The following is an 18443-nucleotide window of genomic DNA, read 5'->3' as shown; positions in this document are numbered from 1 at the left end:
TCACCCTTTCTGTCTTAGTTGCGTGAGAAGGCCTGTTCAGAGGCAACTGATAGTGTTAACTTGTAACTTATTTATTTTGATACCAGGAATTGAACCCAGTGGCACTTAACCACTGAGCCACATCCACAGCCCTTTTTATTTGAGACAGGGTCTTGATAAATTGCTTAAGGGTCTTGCTAAATTGCTGAGGCTGGCATTGAACTTGCAATTCTCCTGTCTCAGCCTCTTGAGTTCACACTGGGATTACAGGCATGCGCCATCATGTCCACCAGTTAACTTGTATTTTAAAAGAAAATTTATGGGCTGGGGATATAGCTCAGTTGGTAGATTACTTGCCTCGCATGCACAAGGCCCTGGGTTCAATCCCCAGCACCAGAAAGAAAATTTACTGGGCTGTGTAACTAAATCCCATTAATTAATTAATTAATTTGATTGATTGATTATGGTACTGAAGATTGAACCTAGGGGCACATCATCACTAAGCTACATCTCCAGACCTTTTAATTTTTTTATTTTGAAACAGGATCTCACTAAGTTGGTGAGACTGACCTGGAACTTGTGATCCTCCTACCTCAGCCTCCTGAGTCACTGGGATTACAGGTGTGCACCACTACGCCCAGCAAAATTCCAGTGATTTTAATGACTGGATCCAGGATTTCAAGGGATGTCACCATTCTCTGCTTTCCTTTGGCAAAAAATCTCAGAAAGCCCCACTTCACACATACCCCTGGCAGCTCACACTTTATATCTTACTTTTAGCAGCCTCAACAAGGAGACTTCTGACAGATGCCTGCAGGGCCCTCACTGATCAGTCAGGTCTAAGTCCTGTACCCACCCCTTTAAGGCTGACAGAATCGGCTCCTGGAAAAAGTGCCTGTGAAGTGGAAGGCATAAACACCAACTGTCCCCAAATCCATTTGTGCTTCACATCCTTTTTTGGGGGGAGTGGGGGTACTGGGGGTTGAAACCTGGGACTTTGTACCTGAGCTATATCCTCAGCCCTTTTCATTTTTTTTAATTTTGAGTCAAGATCTTGCCAAGTTGTGGAGGCTGGCCTAGAACTTGCAATCCAGCCTCAGCCTCCTGGGTTGTTGGAATTATAGGTGGGCCCTGCTGTGCCCAGCTGTGCTTTATATTCTTAAGGCCATCTTTCTCCCAAGTGGGCATTACCAGATTAGCTAAAAGCAGGGTCACCAGAGGGGTCCACCAACAGGTTGGAGGAAGGCTAAGACAAACACTTCTCAGATATGGCCTGGTAGCAGACTTCGGGTGAAAGAGTCTAGAGGCTGGGATGACTTTGGGGAACCTGGGAGAAATGAAAGGGAGCTAGACCCCTGGTTACTAATAGTACTGCCCGCCCCCCAGCTTTCTGGTCTTAAGATATAGGGAGTAAAAGTGGGGGACAGGTTCTAATGGTAATTACAAACATTCCTTTATTGAGTCTTTTAAAAATAAACCCCTGTAAACACTTTAAACCGAGAATGTGAAGCTGAGAAGTAGTGTCTGAACAACTTATGTCCATGGGGGCTGCAGTCTTCTCTGGTCCTGGTCTGTGCAGGTTTAGAGTAGGAGGTGCCACACACACTTTGTACACATAGAAAGGGTTCCTCCTCGGGGACAGGGAAGCTTAGTTACTCTCTGCATCACTGCTGATGATGCCACGCATATGTGACCAGTCTGGGGGTGCCTGACGGGGCCGCTCCTCCTCTGAGTCCAGTGTTCTGCGGTATAGCTCCCCTGGTGGGACTGCTTCTCCTGAAGGGTTCCAGGCTGTACGTCTGCGTGGCCGGCCTGAGGGCCAGGGTCAGGGACGGAAGATTAGTTGTCTGTGGAAATCCAACCCCATCTGCTCCTCCTCACTCTTCCTCCTCACTTTCCTTTTCATTTTCCTGGTGGCTTGGAGAAGAAGACTCACCTGAACTACTGATGATGTTGGAAACATCCAGGGAAGCTACCTCTGCTGCCTCTTCCCGCTGTTCCTTCAGGGCCCTACACTTCTCTAAGGAAGGGTTACCTGGGACAAAAAAAGCTTGTGTCTCTTTCTCCCCAGCAGCCAGACCCCCTTGTACCTCCCAGGGCACGCACTGCCTCACCCTTCATTCCCAGGGCTTCCAGCTCAGCCCGGAGGACACTCAGACGCTCCTTGTGTGAGTGACAGGAGCCCAGCAGCTTCTTATAGTTTCGATGAGCACCGCAGGCCCGGATGTAGCGTTTTAGCCTCATCACAGCTGGGTGGTCCTCTCCACGGCGACCAGAGGTAGCCTATCAAGGAAAGAGTACCTGAAGACCAAGCCTGCTACCCTGAAGTCAGAGTCTCCCTCTTTATTAGTGGTGGCCTCCTGCCTCAGCTGTTCCCTCACCTTCCTGCCTTTAGGATCTGGACTTCCATCCGAGGAGGAAGAAGAGTTTCGTGTCCTGCCTTTCTTGGAGCTCTTCTTAGATGAGCGGTTTTTCCTTTCCCCCTTGGGGCTCTCTCCTGCCTCGCTGTCACTCACTTCCCTCTCCAAGTCACTCTCCTCACCGTTGACACTGCCCAGTTGGGCAGGTGATTGCACCTTCCCTCTGTCTTCTCCATCCTCATTGCTTCCGCTCTGACTCTGACCACCCTTACACTGGGTCCTGTCCTTGCTCTTCCAATGCACTAGAGGCTTCTCATCCTCCCCACTGTCCTCCCCACTGTCCACTGCCTCTTTCTCATCCTCACTGTCCACTGCCTCTTTCTCATCCCCGCTGTCCTCCCAGTCTTTCGTTTGCCTCCCTGCCCTGCTTTTCTGCTTACAGCTTCTCCCCTCCCAAGCTGATCTTTCCCCTCCATTGCCTCTGGCTCCAGGCTTCCATTCCTCCTCCTCCACCTCCTTCTCCTCCCTGCTCTCTTTCTTGGCCACAATCTCTTCCTCCTCACTCTCTTTTTCATTTTCCTGGTGGCTTGGAGCCCCTCTATTTCCCCTTGCCTTCTTTGCTATTCTCTGGACAGGTTCTTCCTCACTGTCCTCCCTTTCTTCTCTGGCCTGCTTCTTCCTGGCTGAGGCCTTGCCTGATGCCTGTTTGTTCTTGATCCCAGGTTTCTTCCTAGTCCTTCCCTTGTATTCTTTTTTCTCATCTTCCTCACTGCTCCCTTCCTTCCAAACCTTACTTGTTCTGACAGAACCCTCTTCCTCCTCACTATTCTCTATTCCCATATTTGCAGTCAGGTCTCCTTGCTGTTCCTCATCACTGCTCTCAACCACTTTCTTTAAGGCTTGACTTGGACCCTTCTCTTCCTTGGCTGGGCTGACTTCTGCTGCTGCCGTCCCATTCTTTGTTGGGGATCCAAAGGAGTCAGGACTGGAGGCTGCAGAGCTGGATTCTGCAATGTGGAGAGAAAAGAGGGTTGGTATAGGTTTCTCCTGTCCATTTTCCCTCCATTTGGGATTGGTTACCTCCGGCCCTGCTCTGATAGATGGAAGGGCAGTAGGAAACAGCCATCATTCCATCCCAATTTCTGGTTCCAGATGCCTGGGCCCATATAATGCCTTGGGACATAATATACAACAAATACCTTTTTTAAAAAATAACATTTTTAAAATTGTCGATGGACTTTTATTTATTTATTTATATGTGGTACTGAGAATTGAACCCAGTGCCTCACGCGTGCTAGGCAAGAGCTCTACCACTGAGCCACAGCCCAGCCCAGCCCAACAAATAAATACCTTTTGAATGAACCAGTGATGCAGAAGGCACAGATAGGAGGGAAGAGGCACTAACCTGACTCTGAATTGAAGCGGAACCTTTTGCTGTCTGGGTCACTGCAGGGGGTGGGAGGCCTCTTCACCTTTTTGGTAAGGTCTAGCTTCTCTTCCCTAGAACCAGCTTCATCCACCTCGAGAGCAAAAAGTACTAAGGTTGTGTCCCGCCCCATCCGGGCAATAAACCCCACCTCTGGTGGCCTATGCCTGTGCCCTCACCTGCATCTTCAGCAGCTCTTCCTCCACCAGCCTCTTCAGCACCTGCTTCTCTTCGGGTTTCAGATGATTGCGGCCCACTTGAGCCAAGAACTTCCGCCGCACGATGGAGTGCGTGAGCGTGCTATGGAGACAAGTGTCAAGGCGCAGTCCCCGCTCCACCCCTGCCCTTTCCAACCCCAACTCCTGTCCCTAGTGCACCTGAGGTCAGGTCGGCCTCGGAAGAAACTCCGCGTGAACTCCTGCATCTCATTTTCTTGCGCCATTTTGCTCCACTTGGGATTGGCGGCTCCCGCCTTTTTTCCTGTCCGCCTTGGTCAGCGCGTTTGACAGTAGCTCGCGCACGCGCAGTGCCGCGGCACCGTAAGACCAGGTGCCGGTTGAACTTCGGTGACAGACCGCTGGGGCAGAGAACTTTGGCACACAAAACTTGTTTTCTCTGAGAAATTGAAGGGTCTCGCGACTCCTACCCTTGGTTTGAATTAATCATTTATAAAGTTCTTGTTAGAAACCGATTCGGCGCCGACAGCGTTTGGTTGTAACGTAATCAACTCGCGACGATCCCTTCCACCGTGGCCGCGGACACCGACTAGACCTCTGTTATTATGAAGGTCAGAAGAAAAAAAGCATACTCCCCAAGAGACTAGGAATCTCTGGGGGAGATCTTTTCCTGGCTCCAAAACCCTAAGCACATTTAGAATCAGTAACGGCGCCCTCCAGCGTCCGCCATCTTTATGACGTCATCGCGCCGCTGCTACGCCATCTTCAGCGCAGCCACTGGAAGCCGCGTTCCTTTCCCGGTGTTCCCCAGGAGGGCGGTCCGTGCGGACACGCTGCCTGCGCGCGGGGCACGCCGGGAGTAGTAGTCCGAGAAGGTACTGCTTTGCAGAGTCTCCGGAAGTGGGGGCGCGAGAGACCCGAAGGACCCGGCTCGCCGTAGCTGGACGCCCGACACTGGGGTGCTGCTCTGGGGCGGGTCATGAACGGGCCGGCAGACGGTGAAGTGGACTACAAAAAGAAATATCGTAATCTGAAGCGGAAGCTCAAATTTCTCATCTACGTGAGTGCTGGTGTGGGAGGTTGCGGAGTGCGAGGCCTGGCGCTGAGAGGACCTCAGTTTACCCATGTGTAAAGGGGGTGGGGCGAGCTGTCTTCGGGTTCCCGGCCCCTTTATCGACCGCTCTTGATCAGCGCCCGCCCTGCTCGTGATACAGGAACACGAGTGCTTCCAGGAGGAGCTGAGGAAGGCGCAGAGGAAATTACTGAAGGTTTCTCGGGACAAGAGGTGAGGCAAGTTGCAGGGACGAGGGCAGTGTGACTCCTAGGGATCCACCATGTGGCCCCATCCTGGAGTAGGACCACAAATGCATGGGCTCTTAGTAGAATCCTTTGGACCCTCTAGGAGGGTCGGGAGAATATTGCTGAGATGGGAATAAACACTCTCCTTCCCACTTCTTCCCTCAGTTTTCTCCTAGACCGACTTCTGCAATATGAGAACGTGGATGAAGACTCCTCTGGTGAGCAAGGTCATGAAAAACTGGAGGTAGACGTGGCTTTTGGCACTTAAGCAAGTCTTCCTGGGTCCATCTTCTTAGGCATTGGAAACTGATGCAGCCTCCAATGGTTCTTAAGCCTCCACCTCTACCATTCTTTCATTCAAGTACTTATGGAGCATCTACTGTGTTTCAAGCTCTGTGCTTGGCACAAGAAATATAACAGTAGCAAAGACGGACAAAGCACGTGGTCTCTTGTAACTTTTATTCTAGTCGAGAGGAAATGAACTAGAATTTTAGTTAGCAATAAGGATTTAGATAAAAAAACAGGATAATGCAGTGGTGAAGTGGTGATTTAAGTAGAACAAGAGTAGACTCTTTTTTTTTTTGGTCAAGGCTCAGATAGTAAATGTTTTAGACTTTGTGGAATATGCTTTCTTTAAGCAGTTACTCAGCTGGTGTGAAAGCAGCCTCAGCCAGTATTGACATATTTGGCTGTGTTTTGATAAAACTTTATGGACACTGAAAAGTGAATTTCATTTAGTTTCCACATGAAGTATGATTTTTCTTTGGCTTTTTCAATCACTTAAAAATCTAAAAGCCCGCCAGGCACTGTGGCACATACCTGTAATACTAGTGACTTGGGAGACTGAGGCAGGAGGATCACAAGTTCCAGGGTTGACTTAGCAACTTAGTGAGTCCCTAAACAACTTAGTAAGACACTGTCTTTAAAAAAAGAAAGAAAGAAAGAAAGAAAAAGGACTGGTGGTAGCTCAGTGGTAAAGTGCCCCTGGATTCAATCCCCACTAACAAAAAAAGAAAAGAAGCAGCAGCCAATTTTCTGAGTATAGGGTTAGAGCTTCCTAGGCAGAATAACAAATATAGGGGCCCTAAGGTAAGAACCAGCCAGGCTTGTCTGAGTAACAGGGATGAAGAGTATAGGGCATTGTTTTTCATATTGTTTTTAGTATTAACAATTAACAATGTTACAATACTGTTAATATATTTTACATTTTGATCAAGTCTTCACATATATACTTATATAATCAAATTTAACAAAACATTTTTAATATCACTATATGTAGTTCAACCCTGTTTTTTAGACTACTTTTGACGCTGGTTGCAAACTTCATGACCACTAGTGGATTGAAACCCAGAATTTGAAAAAGCTGTAAAATAATATTCTGTTGGACCATACAACACCCGTTATTCATTTACTACTATAGGAAAATTGTAGATAAAGTTAGAAGTAGGCAGGGACCAGCGTACGTAGGTCATGACAGAAAGTTTGGCTTTATTTTAGCTCCTCATTCTGTGCTTCTCCCCACCCTAAAGTCTTTCAGTAATTTCCTGAAACTTCAGGATGGGGCGGTGAGAGAACCCAGCATGTTCATGATCAGAGGGGGTTAAATCTGGGGAGCTTTGCCAGAGATGTAAGCCTCTACTTTTATCCTAAAGGAACCCAAAGTTTATTCAAGGAGATGTCCATACATGATACTTCTCACAGAGTGTGAGGAAAACCATGACAAGTGAAAGTAGAGGGTTCTGAGAGCCAGCAATTAACTGGGCCTGAGATTCTAGATGACTTCTGAGAGAAGGTGGCATTCAATCTTGCTTTTGTGTGAGAGGGTGGGGGAGTATTTATTAGTGATCAAACCCAGGGTTTGGCACATGCAAGGCAAATACTCTATCACTGAGCTACATACCTGGCCCTTTTTAATTTTGTTTTGTTTTTCAGCGGGGGTCTTGCTAAATTCCCGTGCTGGCCTTAAACTTGAGATCCTCCTGCCTCAATCTCCCAAGAAGCTGAGATTACAGGACCATGCTACTCTACCTGACTTGAATCCACTATTTTAAAAGATTTGTCTGAGGGGCTGGGGATGTAGCTCAGTAGTAAAGTGCTTGTCTAATGTGCATGAGGCTTGGGATTCAATTCCCAGAACCACCACCAAAAAAAAAAAAAAAAGAAGAGAAATCAGCAACTGCATATATCATATTCATCACTTTTGAAGTAAATGATGGGTCTTCTAGGAAGAAGTATTGAACACAAAAAAATTATATTTTTGAGTAAAGAGGTTAGAATGATAGAGTACAGTTTTAGGAGTTGAAGTGTATAGTTTAGTGGTAGAACATGAGCTTAGCATGAGTGTGGCCCTAGGTTAGATCTCCAGGACTACACACACAGAAAAGACAGTTTTATTGGGATAGGGTTAGATTAACAGGACCCAGAATATGGAATGTGGAGCAGGCAGGAGCTGAAGGCATCTTGGAGGCATATAGGAGGGAGTTACGTAAAATAGTCAAGGAATCACAGTTAATTCAAGTCCCAGTCCTATACCTTACTTTCTGAGCCTCAGTGACATCTGGAAAGTGGAGGTGATGGTTATAAAGACCAAAGGCGGTAAGTGTAAAGGAGCCTGGCACGTAGTACATGTTTGGCAAATGTGTTATGAAGAAGCCAGAGTAGGAAACAGATTGTGAAAGCTGGGGAAGCTGTGGGTCTCCCCAGAATAGTACATATGTGTGTGCCAGCTGGGGTGTCAGCTTCCTTCTAAAGTGTTGAGGGTACAGCCCTCTGAAGTAGACTGTGAGCCCCCAGCCTCCACTGACCAGCTCTTCTCCTACACAGACTCAGATGCCACCGCATCTTCAGAGAACAGCGAGACAGAGGGAACACCTAAGTTATCTGACACACCAGCCCCCAAAAGGTAAGAAGCAGCCATGGGGGTGGGGGGTGGACCTGGGCCTCCCAGCTGCCTCTGACTTCCTCCTCTGTCTTTTCTCCAGGAAAAGAAGCCCTCCGCTGGGGGGTGCTCCCTCCCCCTCCAGTCTCTCCCTGCCTCCTTCAACAGGGTTTCCCCTTCAGGCCTCTGGAGCCCCCTCCCCATACTTGAGCTCGGTGAGTTGGGGTCAAGGGTAAGAAGTGGTGGACTAAGATGCCTGGGAATAAGGTGGGCATCATTTGGGCAAAGGGGCCAGGCCTCCACATACAGTCACCCCAACTCTGGGGACATCTGTCTGGGTATGGCCAGCAAGCATCCCTGGAGGGAGTGTCGGGGCTGCCCACCTTCTCTCTGGTGTAGGAACAAGGGACAGAATGACTGAGGAGAGCAGATCCCAGGACATAGTCCTGCTGCTGTCCCTTCCCCTTCTATTCTCAGGAGCCCTGGGAGCCACACTCATCACCATCTCTTTTGTTTTTCCATTCTTCCTCCTGTTTGCATTTCTTCCCTTCACCCCTCACCCTGACCCATTCCATTTCCCATCTCCATCCCCCACTCCCACCAGCAGCTGGCTTCTCCCCCTTACCCCCCATTCCCTTCTGACTACCTGGCCCTGCAGCTGCCCGAGCCCAGCCCCCTGAGGCCCAAGCGGGAGAAACGACCCCGCCTGCCCCGGAAACTCAAGGTACCCTGATTTGGGGACGTTAGGGAGGGGCCCCATCAGCAGGACAGCTATCTGAGGGAGGCTCAAGATGGGCTGGGTATCCATTTTTTATTTGGAACTGCTGAGAGTCCAGCCCAGGACTAGGCACTAAGGGGTGGATCCGAGAAGTCCTGACTCAGACTTCTTTTGAGACAAATCTGGGGCAGAACCAGCCTTGGGGGGTTTGGAGTGAGGATGCCTGGAGTCCTGCCCTTACACAGTGGCAGCATGCCCAGGGTCTGCAGTGTGGTCCCAGGCAGGGTGCATTTGCACAGGTCGTGAGTGCTGTATGACAACCAGGCAGCCCCAGAGCGGTGCAAAATTGTGGGATCTAGAATTCAATCAGTACTCCCCCAGTATAACATGGTTATACAACTTTGAGCAGGTCTCTCTGATTCTATAAGTGTTCTAGATTTTGCATCTGTAGAGTAAGTGATCAAACTAGATGGAATCATCAAGTGTTGGTGGAGCACCTGCTTCATGCCAAGCACCATCCTAGGTGCTACATTGCCGTAGTGAACAAAGCAGGTGGAACCCCTTCCCTTGTGGAACTCACATTCTAGCAAGATGGACAGAAGATAAACAAGATGAATAGGTGTCAGGAGAGAAAACAGTCAAGAAAAGGGTGGGGAGCTCCAGGGTGGGTGGTCTGGGATGTACTTGAGCAGAGACTTAAAGGAAATGAGAGCAAGCCACTTGGATCCCAGGGAAAGGGTTTCAGTCAGGGACAGCCAGGCAAAAGCCCCAGGAGTGTGCATGCTTGGCTTGTTCAGGGATTTGGTGGGAGGGAAGTGGAGGAGAGTGATCACAGAGCAGGTCAAAGACGTAGGCAATTGAAGGACAAGATGTAGGCAACTGTGAAGGCCCTTCCAGTTTCTGAAAGACTGTGGCTGGTACAGTGACTGAAATGGGAGCCACTGGAGGAGGCTGAGCGAAGGTGGCATCTGTTCCAATTTACATTTTGGTCACCTTGCCAACACTGCTGTGTGGAGGCCAGCCTGGGTGCAGGGGTAGGGGACAAGTCAGGATGACAGTGATGAAGTGACCCACAGAAAACCTGGTAGCTGTGGAGAGAGTACAGAGTGAGACAGGTGTCCGTTTTAGAGCAGGGGCCACAGGTTTCCTGGGAGACCAAGTGTAGCTGTAACAGGGAGAGAGGGCCCAGCCAGACTCCAGGATGCTCGCCTGAGCAACTGGAGAAGTGGAGCGGCCTTTTTCTGAGATGGGGAGAGTTGTGGGAGGAGCAGAATCTGGAGGGAAGATGAGCTTGGTGTTAAAAGGCCACCTGGAAATGTCAGCATCGGATACATGAGCATGGGGTTCTCGGGGATGCCACTGGAAGTTTTCAACACAGAGGTGGATGGGGAAGGGAAGAGGGCCGAGAGGGAGCCTCAGGAGTGTTGAGGAGCCCACTGAGGGCACATTGTTCATTCGGATTGGAATCAAAGTTGATTTGGGACCAGGGTGGATGGCTCTTGGCTCTGAAGTCAGAAGCAAAATACGATGTTGTGTCTAGTGGTTAAGAGGGTGGGTTCTGGGGCTGGGGTGCAGCTCAGTGGTGGAGCACTTACCTAGCATGCCCGAGGCCCTGGGTCCCATCCCCAACACAACAGCGGGCTGGTAATACCCCTGCTGAAGGTTTTTGCTTCTGGCCTGAAAGGCAGGAGTGGAGAAAGTAACCAGGGCAGTCTGGAGCAGATGGGGGACTCTGGCAACGGCATAAGTGTGGGCAGTAGGAGGCGTCTGCTAGGAGCTGGGGCCTAAAGCAGAACAATGCCGGAGCTAAGTTCTAGATTCATAGGATCTTTCCTCTCACAACATATTGGTTGAGAGAGAGGCCCAAGTCAGTCGCCGCATGTGGGGGAGGGGAGAGATCAGGGAAGTGCTCAGAGGAGAGAGAAGATTTGAGAGAACATTTGAGTGGAGAGTAAGTGAGATCTGGATAGTCCAGGCTAGTAGGAAGGGAGATGGAGACCAAGTGGAAATTGTGGCCTGTAGGAGGAGTAATGAGAGAACAATATTGGGAAAACAACAGGGTAGAGTGGGATTATAGAAAGAAGGATTGGATACCCGGAAAAGAAGGTGGTCCGTTACTGTGAAGGGAGTCGGAGTCTCTGAAGATTGTGGGTGAGAAAGAGATGGGAGGTGGCAAGTATGAGCAGAGGTGGCACATTCAGCTGGGCCCTGGCCAGGCGGGTGACATACGCCTGTAATCCTAGCTACTCAGAAGGCTGAGGCAGGAGGATCACTTGAGCTCAGGAGTGCAAGACCAGCCTGGGCAACATAGTCAGACCCTGACTCAAAAAAAGAAAAAAACCGCTGGGGCCTGGTCTAACTTGGTAGTAGAGCACTTGCCTAGTGTGCACAAGGCCCCGGGTTGGAATCCGGGCTCTTCCACCTCCCATGTGGTCTTGGGCATGTCGTTAACTCTGTGACCCTCACTTTCTTCAGTGTCCTTGGAATCATGTCAGGCTAAATGAGTAAAGCGTGGAGATTGCAACATAGTGCCTGAGCCCCAGCAGGCCAGAGCCACATTAGTTCTTGGTCACACCGAGGAGGCCATTGAGGAAGTCCAGGCCAGGGGAGGATATGGGGAACAGGTAGGGATCAAGAGGTAGTAGCCAGAGGAGGGAGGCTCACATAGCTGCTCTTTTTAGTGTCTGTGTGTCTGACCTGTGGGCGCTTAGCACAGTCTGGTTTTCAGAGCTGGGCCTCCAATTTGCCATCTGTTGTGGCAGGCTCTTGTGCCTGCAGCCTGATTCACTCTAGTCCCCCATGTCACCCCAGGAGCAGAAGTCAGGGTGAGGCTCCTTGAGAAGCAGAGATCAGGCCATTAGGCCAGATGTGTTAAAGCAATTGGGAGGCCACCATGGAGTCGACATGTGACTATTTCCTGCCATATCCAGTCCAGGGCCACACTAGGCACTGCCCAGTGAGGACCTGGTAGGTCTGTTCCTTAAAACTTCCATTTCTAAGCCTCAGTTCTCTCCCCTGTCAGGTAACCCTCCTCCCACTCAGGGTAGCCCTAAGGATTGGAGATCATTGACTGAAGTCACCTGGCACATTGTAGGTGCTCAGGTTGTGCCTACTAAGCATGAGGGCTGCCTCCCATACTCAGAGAATTGTTGTTGGGAAGGCTTTTTGAGGACCTGCTGAGGTGGGACTGGAGGGTTGGTCAGGACAGAGGCCACTTCCCAGCCTCAGGATAAAGCAGGACTTATGACTAATAGAGAAGGATGCTCCAGGTGGAGGGGCTGGCCTGTTGTCAGGAACACTGCACTGCCTGTCCTGAGGGCAGGAGGGCCAGGGCCCTCAGGTGGAGGAGTGACATGCTCAGGTTTGTGTTCTAGAGCGAGCACTCTGGCTGCAGTGTGGAGGAGGAGCTGGATCTGGGAGAGGCTGAAGGCAGGGAGTCCAGTTAGGAGGCTGGTCCCCTAGCACAGGTGAGCTGAGAGGAGGCCTGGCCCAGGCCAGTGGCTGCGGGGATCCAACGGAGGGGTCTGTCCCAGATGTAATAGAAACTTCTGGGGGGGCGAAGAAGCCTCCCAGGCTCCTGGCTGGGGTGGCCTGTGATACCCTCCACTGAACCAGTGAGTCCTGCAGGAGGAGGGGGAGAACAGGCCTTGGTGGCAGGTGGAACCTGAGGGGCCCAGAGGCAGGAGGAGGTAGGCACTCCGTGCTGTCTCTGGCTCTGACTGGCTTTAATTGCTGTTACAGGGCATTCAGGGTGCCTCCCTGGAGAGGGCAGGGCCCAATCTCCCTTCCCAGTTTCCTATCAGTCACCCCACCCTCCCCCATCATCATACCTTCCATCACTGCCCCTCACTCCCAGGCACTTGCTGTTTTGGAATTTGAAGGGGCCAAGGTGGGGCAGGTCCCTGATTGCAGCACTGGCTGACTGGCTGTGTCCTTTGTCCCTTGAATGAGCCTTTGCCCCTTCCCCACCCCTCAGAACTGCCTTAAGGGGTGGTGTGTAGCCTCCTGGAGATCTGACAAGTCCTCCCTCTGTTTCTTTCCCCTGCTGCAGATGGCGGTGGGACCCCCTGACTGCCCTGTGGGCGGGCCACTGACCTTCCCTGCCCGGGGTCCTGGAGCTGGGGTTGGAGCTGCCCTGACCCCCCTGCCCCCTCCTAAGATGCCCCCTCACACAATCCTGAGCACCGTCCCGCGGCAGATGTTCAGCGATGCAGGCAGTGGAGATGATGCCCTGGACGGGGACGATGACCTGGTGATTGACATCCCGGAGTGACCACCCAGCGTCTTCTGCCAAACCGCTGGCCAGCACCCCCTCCCTGTGCCAGCACACATGAGCCCCAGCTTCCTCAGAGATGTTTATTGACGCCCAGTTGCCATGCTTCGGCCACTGACACAATCAGAGAAGGCGTAAACATGCACGAGTGTCCCCCAGGAAGGTGGCAGGGGCCCTGCCCTCACATCCCAGCCCCATCTAGGGGACAGCTATTTAAATGAGTGGCCAGAAGCATCTGCTACCTCACAGGGAGGCAGAGACCCAGTGATGGCCACCCCTTTAGAAGGGCAGCTGTACAGGGCTAGGACTTTTGTGTATTAAAGGAGTGGCTCTTCTCTTGCGTGTCCTCTTCTCTTTTGGGAACATTCTCCTCCTCCAAACCTCCCCGAATCCAACCTCCTCCCGTGCGGGGAGGGGTGGGGCAGCCTGGAGAGGCTGGAGAAAGGAGCAGGGGTCCCTGGGGTGTGGCTCTGACAGCACTCCCCGCAGGTGTGCAGGCGGGGTGGTTTGCATATTTGCAGGTGATAGCGAGTCAGGCAAGAGGAAGTTGCATATGTGAATACAGATCTCCACAGTCCCTCACAAGACAGACCCACGGTCACAGAGACTCTCACACAAATAAGGTGGCGTGGGGTGGGGGCATCCCACCCTGTGTAAACGTGCAACACACTCGTGCGAGGGTTGGGTACTGGACCTGGCCCGAGGGGCCTGTGCCGGGCAGCAGCTGTCCACTCAGGTGGAGGGAGGAGCCCCAGCCGCAGGGGGCAGCTCGCTGGTCAGGGTGTGCCAGCGCTCCAGAGCTGTGTCCAGCTGCTGTAGACAATCGCTCCAGTGCTTTCGTGCCTCTCCTCGGGCGCCTGACCCCAGGGACACACCACCTGAAGAGCAGACAGAGTCAGGGCCTGGCTTCCTGCCCATTAGTCCACCCTGGGCACCACCTCGCTGGGCTCGCCTCACCTATGAAGTCATTGGATTTGCCAATGTCGTAGTCCCAGACAGTGACTTCCAGAGTCTTGGTGGCTAGAATGGAGAGTTCCATCTCGTAGAAAAATTCCTGGGGACAAGATGAACCACACCTCCAGTGAGGCCCTTTCTAATCCCTGCTCTGGTCCCCAGTCCACTCTGATTTCAGTCCTCATTCCACACAGGATTCAGTGTGTTCCTCTGAGTCTTCGTTTTTAGCTTATTGGCCTGGGGTGTGGAGAAAAGGGTTCTGATACTTGTCCCTGAGAAAAGGGTTCTGATACTTGTCCATGTTTACCTCATTAAATTCCGGGTTTAGAGTCTTCTTCTTCACGCGTGTTTTATGCTTGGATTTCTTATCCACATCTGGTCTCAGGTACCTGGGGGTGGGAATGTGATTAGGGATAGGCCAAGACCCAGAGGAATCTAGGGCAAGGCTCAGGGTCCCTGGGGAGGAGACAGTGGGCTATAGGAACAGGCCATGCCCCAGAGGATCTCGGGCAGGTTCAGGCTCCGGCAAAGGTGAGGGCTCACGTCTTAACGTAAGGGTCAGAGTAGCCGTTGACGTCCATGGCAGCCAGGTGCGCACAGCGCATGATGCCCACCAGCAGCCCCCGGCGCCGAGAGCTGTAGCTGAGGCTCAGCAGGATGCGCCCGCGCTCCTCTAGCAGCCCAGGTCCGTGCTCTGCCTGCTCCAGCTGCAGGGGACAGATACAGGGGTCTATCCAGGTCCTCCACCACCTCCCACCCAACTATGGCCCCTGTGAGGCTCCTCACCTCCTTCAGGTAACAGGAGATGCCCCTTAGTGCCGCAGACATGGAAGAGGGTGAAGCCAGCTGAGGGGGCAAAGAGAAGCTTCTGGCAATCTGGCCTCTAGGGCTCCCCCGCCAGGAATCCCACAGCTCCCACACAGACCGGGACTTGGCGCTCAAGGCAGATGTTAAAATGCTTCTTCTGCGAAGGCTTGAGGCGGCGGAGGGGCACTCGGATCTCCCCGATAAACTCATTGTGGCTCAGCTTGTCTTCATCACAGACAGAGATCCTGGCAGGGAACTTCAGGGTCAGGGCCCCCGTACCTGAGCCCTGCTCCAGTGTGGGAGAAGGGTTCTCAGACCAGTCTCAGCTCTGCCCTAGAGCTTGCCCTGTTCCAGTGTCCCTCGCCCTTCAGGATCTGCAGAAAGCCCTCACAAATCTTAGGGACTGCCCCCATCCCCATCCAGGAGACAGGATCTGTCTGAACCCCGCAGGTGTGTGTTGGCGGATGTGACCATAGGTGCAGGCTGTGAGAGCTAGAAGGGCCTTGAGGAGTCTGGGACAGGCAATCAAGGACCCTTCACCTCCTTGGGCCCTCCTGTCCTTTCCACCTGGAGCAGGGCATCAAGCTGGCAGAGACATGTCAACCCAGCAATTAAGAAGTGAAGGTCTTTATTTCCGTCTGCCCACTCTACTCATGCTGCTGCTGCTGTGACCAGCTAATGTGCTGAGCAGCTGTGGCATGTGGGCATGTTGAAGTCCCAGTCCTGCCATTTATTACCTACCTGCGAAGTCACTTAACCTCCCTTAGCCTCAGTTTCCATCTGTAAAATGGAGATAATGGGTACCCAAATCTGGAAGCTATGCTGAGGGTCAACTGACAAAGAAATGGAAAAACTGCTCACTGGTGAGTTCTCAGTAATTTTCGGGCCCCGTTCTCACATCTCAAACATGGTGCCAGCTTTTCTGGTTTCTGCCTCTGTCCCTCACTCCCCCAAAGTGATCTTTGTAAAACAGCCCTGACCATATCCCCTTCCCTGAGGCAGACCCTTCTGTGGCTCACTCTTGTCCAAGAACAAAAACTAAGGCATCACTGCTTTCATTACCCTTGAGGGATTGCATCCCACATCTCCATCTCTTTCAATGACAGAACAAGTTCTCTGACCCCGAAAAATTCCCTCAGAGGTTTTAAGTAAACACAAGACAGGGCAGGCAGACCAAAGCACAGATCCAACTTTGGTCAGAGCTTCTGACAAGGGGTCCCATAAAAGCTTTCTGGAGGAGGCAGAATTTGGACTGAGCTCCAAATGAGTGGGATTTAGGCTGGCAGAGAGGAAGCCGAGAGCTTCCAACAAAGTCAGGAGTTATAAAACTGACAACCAGAAGACGCTAGGTAGTCCTCTATGGGAGGAACAGCAGGAGGTACTTTGGGGGTGGCAAGGCCAGGAAAATATCTCAGCCTGCTGCTGAAGGGGCTGGAGAGCCACTGATTGTTCTTGAGCATCAGCAAGGTAAGGGCTTAATGGGATAAAAAGAGGTCACCCAACCAAAGAAAGTTACAATAACAGGTGTCCCAGAGGAGGTGCCAGGCTAGAATCCTTGGCAGCAGGGAGGTTGAGCCCTCACCTGAGCACCTTGTGAGTGATATCATCGTCTGTGATCCCACTGTAGGTCAGGTCCTCATTCCACACAGGATTCAGCGTGTTCCTCTGAGTCTTCGTTTTTAGCTTATTGGCCTGGGGTGTGGAGAAAAGGGTTCTGATACTTGTCCCTAAGGCCCCTAGAGAAAGGCAGAGGCTGGGAGAATTTGGGTTGGACCCACAGATGGGACCAAATTGGGAGAAAGAGGATACTGTTACCTTGCAGGCTCCAGGCAGCAGGTGCAGCTTAACATAGGGATCAGCTAGGCCATTGAAATCCATGGGCTTGAGGCCCTGGAGGGAGGACAGCAAAGAGGATGGTGACTCCCAGCCCCTTCCCCCGCCCTCGGCAAAGCAGGATTCTGAAGGTGTGCAGCACTCAAGGGAAGGTGCCAAGGAGGCAGGAAGGAGTGGGGTTCAAGCATAAAACACTGGGGAAGGGAAGGAAGGCTGGGACCCCATAGGGTCAGAGCCTGGCAGGCAGGGAGTGCCCACCTTGGCCCTGAGGATGCTACAGTGCAGAGTGCAGGAGGCCTGGTCATAGAGAAGGTCGAACTCCAGTGTGCCCAGGGCAGCTGCAGAAGAGGGGAAGGTGGCATGAGTCGGCATGCCAAGACAAGTGTGTGTGAGGGACCCATGGCTGAACGTGAATGTGCACGACTCCATCTCTGTGGGCCCGTGAGTGTGTGCAAGAGGCTGAGTGGGCATGTGCATGTGTGTGTCTGGGTCCCTGGCTCGGCCGCCACTGGGGCTGTGTGGGTGGTGGAGTGTCTCAGCAGAAATATTGAATATTAGCCTTGCTCAAGCTGTAATCTCCACCCGGACTGCAGCTGTGGTGGCAGCCCCACCATCCCTCATCCTTCCTCCCCCCTCGGCTAGTGCACACCCAGCAGGGCCTGTCCCCTCCCACAAGCCTGGAGGCCCCCCATTAACACCAGGAGCCCTTCAAGTCCCCAGACTCACTGGTATCGTCTGAATCATAGCTGTCCACCTCAGCTCGGTCCTCAGGCGTGGTGGCCCCAAGGAGGGCCGCAGGAGGGGCTAGAGCCAGGGGTGCCAGATGAGCTGGGGCCTCCCGGCAGCCCCCGCCCCCGCCTTCAGGTCCTGGTCCCCGACGAGGGAAGTAGTCAGAGATCTGGCGGATAGGCCGGATGGGCCCGGGGCACACGTTGATGGCCATGTGCTCCTGGATATTGATGGTCATGCGGTCGCCCCTGCGGCCCCTCATGCAGCACCCCTGGCTGGGGGAGGAGGGTGTGAGGGCTGGAGGCGGCTGGCTGGCTGGCTGACTCCTCATACCTATGCCTGCTGGCTGAGGGCCAGGCTGAGCTTCCTGGTCTGTGGGGCCCTCTCTGGCCGCCCTTCCTAGGTGTCAAGGGAGAGGGCAACCTGTGCCAGGGAGTGGGCAGGCAGGAGGCCTGGGCCCTCCAGACCAGGAGCCTGGCTCCACAGGGGTTGAGCTGCCAGGCCACTCCCGGCACACAGAGCAGACAGGTCCTGGCTCCCCTCAACCTTGCCCCCCACCTCCAGATTGTCCCTTTGTCATCTTCCAGGCTCAGTCCTCTCATCCTGGGCTCCCCTCTGTGCCTGGGCCCTGTATACCCCATAGCAACCCCCAGAGGTCCCTGCCTCTAAGCTCTGGCCATCCCCTGCACCAGGCTCAAGTCTGGTCCGGGTGTCACCCACCCCTCTGGGCTTCCACTTCCTGCTGAGCCTTCATTCTGCCCCGGGATCTGTCTGTCTGCCTGGTCCCCCTTGCCGCTGCCTCCTGTCTTTCCCGCAGCCCAAGGTGAGGACCTCAGCCTCAGATGCCTCCTTCTGACCGTGCCTCCCAAGGGGAGCCAGAAATTCAGCCGCAGGAAAGCTGCACAGCCCCGGAGCACACAGGCTAAGGCGCTCACCCTCACCCTCACGCCCCCGGCCGGCCCAGCCCCCTGCACCTGTTTCTGTGCCTCCAACAGGTGCCAGGCACTGGGC

At 52.8% G+C, this 18443-nt stretch overlaps 3 protein-coding genes and 1 long non-coding RNA gene across 14 annotated transcripts in view; 2 read left to right on the top strand and 2 right to left on the bottom strand.

Annotated features, from left to right (window-relative positions):
* The first annotated feature begins 539 nt into the window (after positions 1–539).
* On the top strand, positions 540–912 carry LOC125612365. Its single transcript, XR_007342721.1, has 2 exons — positions 540–600; positions 760–912. It is a non-coding gene; the product is annotated as an uncharacterized LOC125612365 (long non-coding RNA).
* Positions 913–1410: 498 nt separating this feature from the next.
* Hirip3 (HIRA interacting protein 3) lies at positions 1411–4667 on the bottom strand. Of its 3 annotated transcripts, XM_048789759.1 has the most exons (8): positions 4143–4665; positions 3945–4065; positions 3745–3859; positions 2709–3346; positions 2361–2669; positions 2094–2262; positions 1916–2014; positions 1411–1791 (listed from the first exon to the last, which is right to left on the bottom strand). In XM_048789759.1, exons 1-8 carry the CDS (start codon positions 4205–4207, stop codon positions 1628–1630), a joined length of 1680 nt encoding a protein of 559 aa, XP_048645716.1. In that variant the 5' UTR covers positions 4208–4665; the 3' UTR covers positions 1411–1627. The 3 variants fall into 3 exon arrangements, with proteins under 3 accessions (XP_048645716.1, XP_015346748.1, XP_015346747.1); XM_015491262.2 differs by having other exon boundaries at positions 1411–1610; positions 2361–3346; positions 4143–4667; XM_015491261.2 differs by having other exon boundaries at positions 2361–3346.
* An 86-nt stretch (positions 4668–4753) lies between these two features.
* On the top strand, positions 4754–13444 carry Ino80e (INO80 complex subunit E). Of its 6 annotated transcripts, XM_015491267.2 has the most exons (8): positions 4754–5001; positions 5156–5226; positions 5406–5458; positions 8064–8142; positions 8222–8333; positions 8726–8842; positions 12211–12303; positions 12888–12967. In XM_015491267.2, the coding sequence occupies exons 1-7, from the start codon at positions 4921–4923 to the stop codon at positions 12280–12282; spliced, it is 585 nt and encodes a 194-aa protein (XP_015346753.1). In that variant the 5' UTR covers positions 4754–4920; the 3' UTR covers positions 12283–12303; positions 12888–12967. The 6 variants fall into 6 exon arrangements, with proteins under 6 accessions (XP_015346753.1, XP_048645724.1, XP_015346751.1 ...); XM_048789767.1 differs by lacking the exon at positions 12211–12303 and having other exon boundaries at positions 8777–8842; positions 12888–13444; XM_015491265.2 differs by lacking the exon at positions 12211–12303 and having other exon boundaries at positions 12888–13444.
* Doc2a (double C2 domain alpha) overlaps positions 13054–18443 on the bottom strand; it is a 6207-nt gene continuing 817 nt past the window's right edge. The window contains exons 1-11 of one of the 4 annotated variants that reach the window (XM_015491263.2): positions 18407–18437; positions 17430–17707; positions 16962–17041; positions 16686–16760; positions 16453–16562; positions 14989–15115; positions 14850–14909; positions 14607–14770; positions 14371–14452; positions 14067–14163; positions 13054–13987 (exon numbers count right to left, since the gene is read on the bottom strand). In XM_015491263.2, coding sequence (XP_015346749.1) covers positions 13842–13987; positions 14067–14163; positions 14371–14452; positions 14607–14770; positions 14850–14909; positions 14989–15115; positions 16453–16562; positions 16686–16760; positions 16962–17041; positions 17430–17694 — 1206 coding nt within the window. In that variant the 5' untranslated portion in view covers positions 17695–17707; positions 18407–18437 and the 3' untranslated portion in view covers positions 13054–13841. Of the gene's footprint in view, positions 13988–14066; positions 14164–14370; positions 14453–14606; positions 14771–14849; positions 14910–14988; positions 15116–16452; positions 16563–16685; positions 16761–16961; positions 17042–17429; positions 17832–18152; positions 18174–18406; positions 18438–18443 lie in introns of those variants that run through there. The other 3 variants (XM_048789760.1, XM_048789763.1, XM_048789762.1) reach the window with 3 other exon arrangements.

Source organism: Marmota marmota, unplaced genomic scaffold (genome assembly GCF_001458135.2).
Source record: "Marmota marmota marmota unplaced genomic scaffold, marMar, whole genome shotgun sequence".
In the NCBI taxonomy this organism is placed as follows: domain Eukaryota; kingdom Metazoa; phylum Chordata; class Mammalia; order Rodentia; family Sciuridae; genus Marmota; species Marmota marmota.
The sequence above is the reverse complement of the archived record's forward strand: the minus strand, read 5'-3'. Positions and strand labels throughout refer to the sequence as shown.

Excerpts from the sequence above, each read along its gene's own strand:
- Hirip3 (XM_015491261.2), bottom strand. The coding sequence starts at position 4,207 with ATGGCGCAAGAAAATGAGATGCAGGAGTTCACGCGGAGTTTCTTCCGA. Across the intron at positions 4,066-4,142 it reads CGAGGCCGACCTGACCTCAG|CACGCTCACGCACTCCATCG; the intron begins GTGCACTAGGGA and ends TTGTCTCCATAG. Across the intron at positions 2,015-2,093 it reads GGAAGCCCTGGGAATGAAGG|GTAACCCTTCCTTAGAGAAG; the intron begins GTGAGGCAGTGC and ends TTTTTGTCCCAG.
- Ino80e (XM_015491264.2), top strand. The coding sequence starts at position 4,921 with ATGAACGGGCCGGCAGACGGTGAAGTGGACTACAAAAAGAAATATCGT. Across the intron at positions 5,459-8,063 it reads CGTGGATGAAGACTCCTCTG|ACTCAGATGCCACCGCATCT; the intron begins GTGAGCAAGGTC and ends TCTCCTACACAG. Across the intron at positions 8,143-8,221 it reads GACACACCAGCCCCCAAAAG|GAAAAGAAGCCCTCCGCTGG; the intron begins GTAAGAAGCAGC and ends TCTTTTCTCCAG.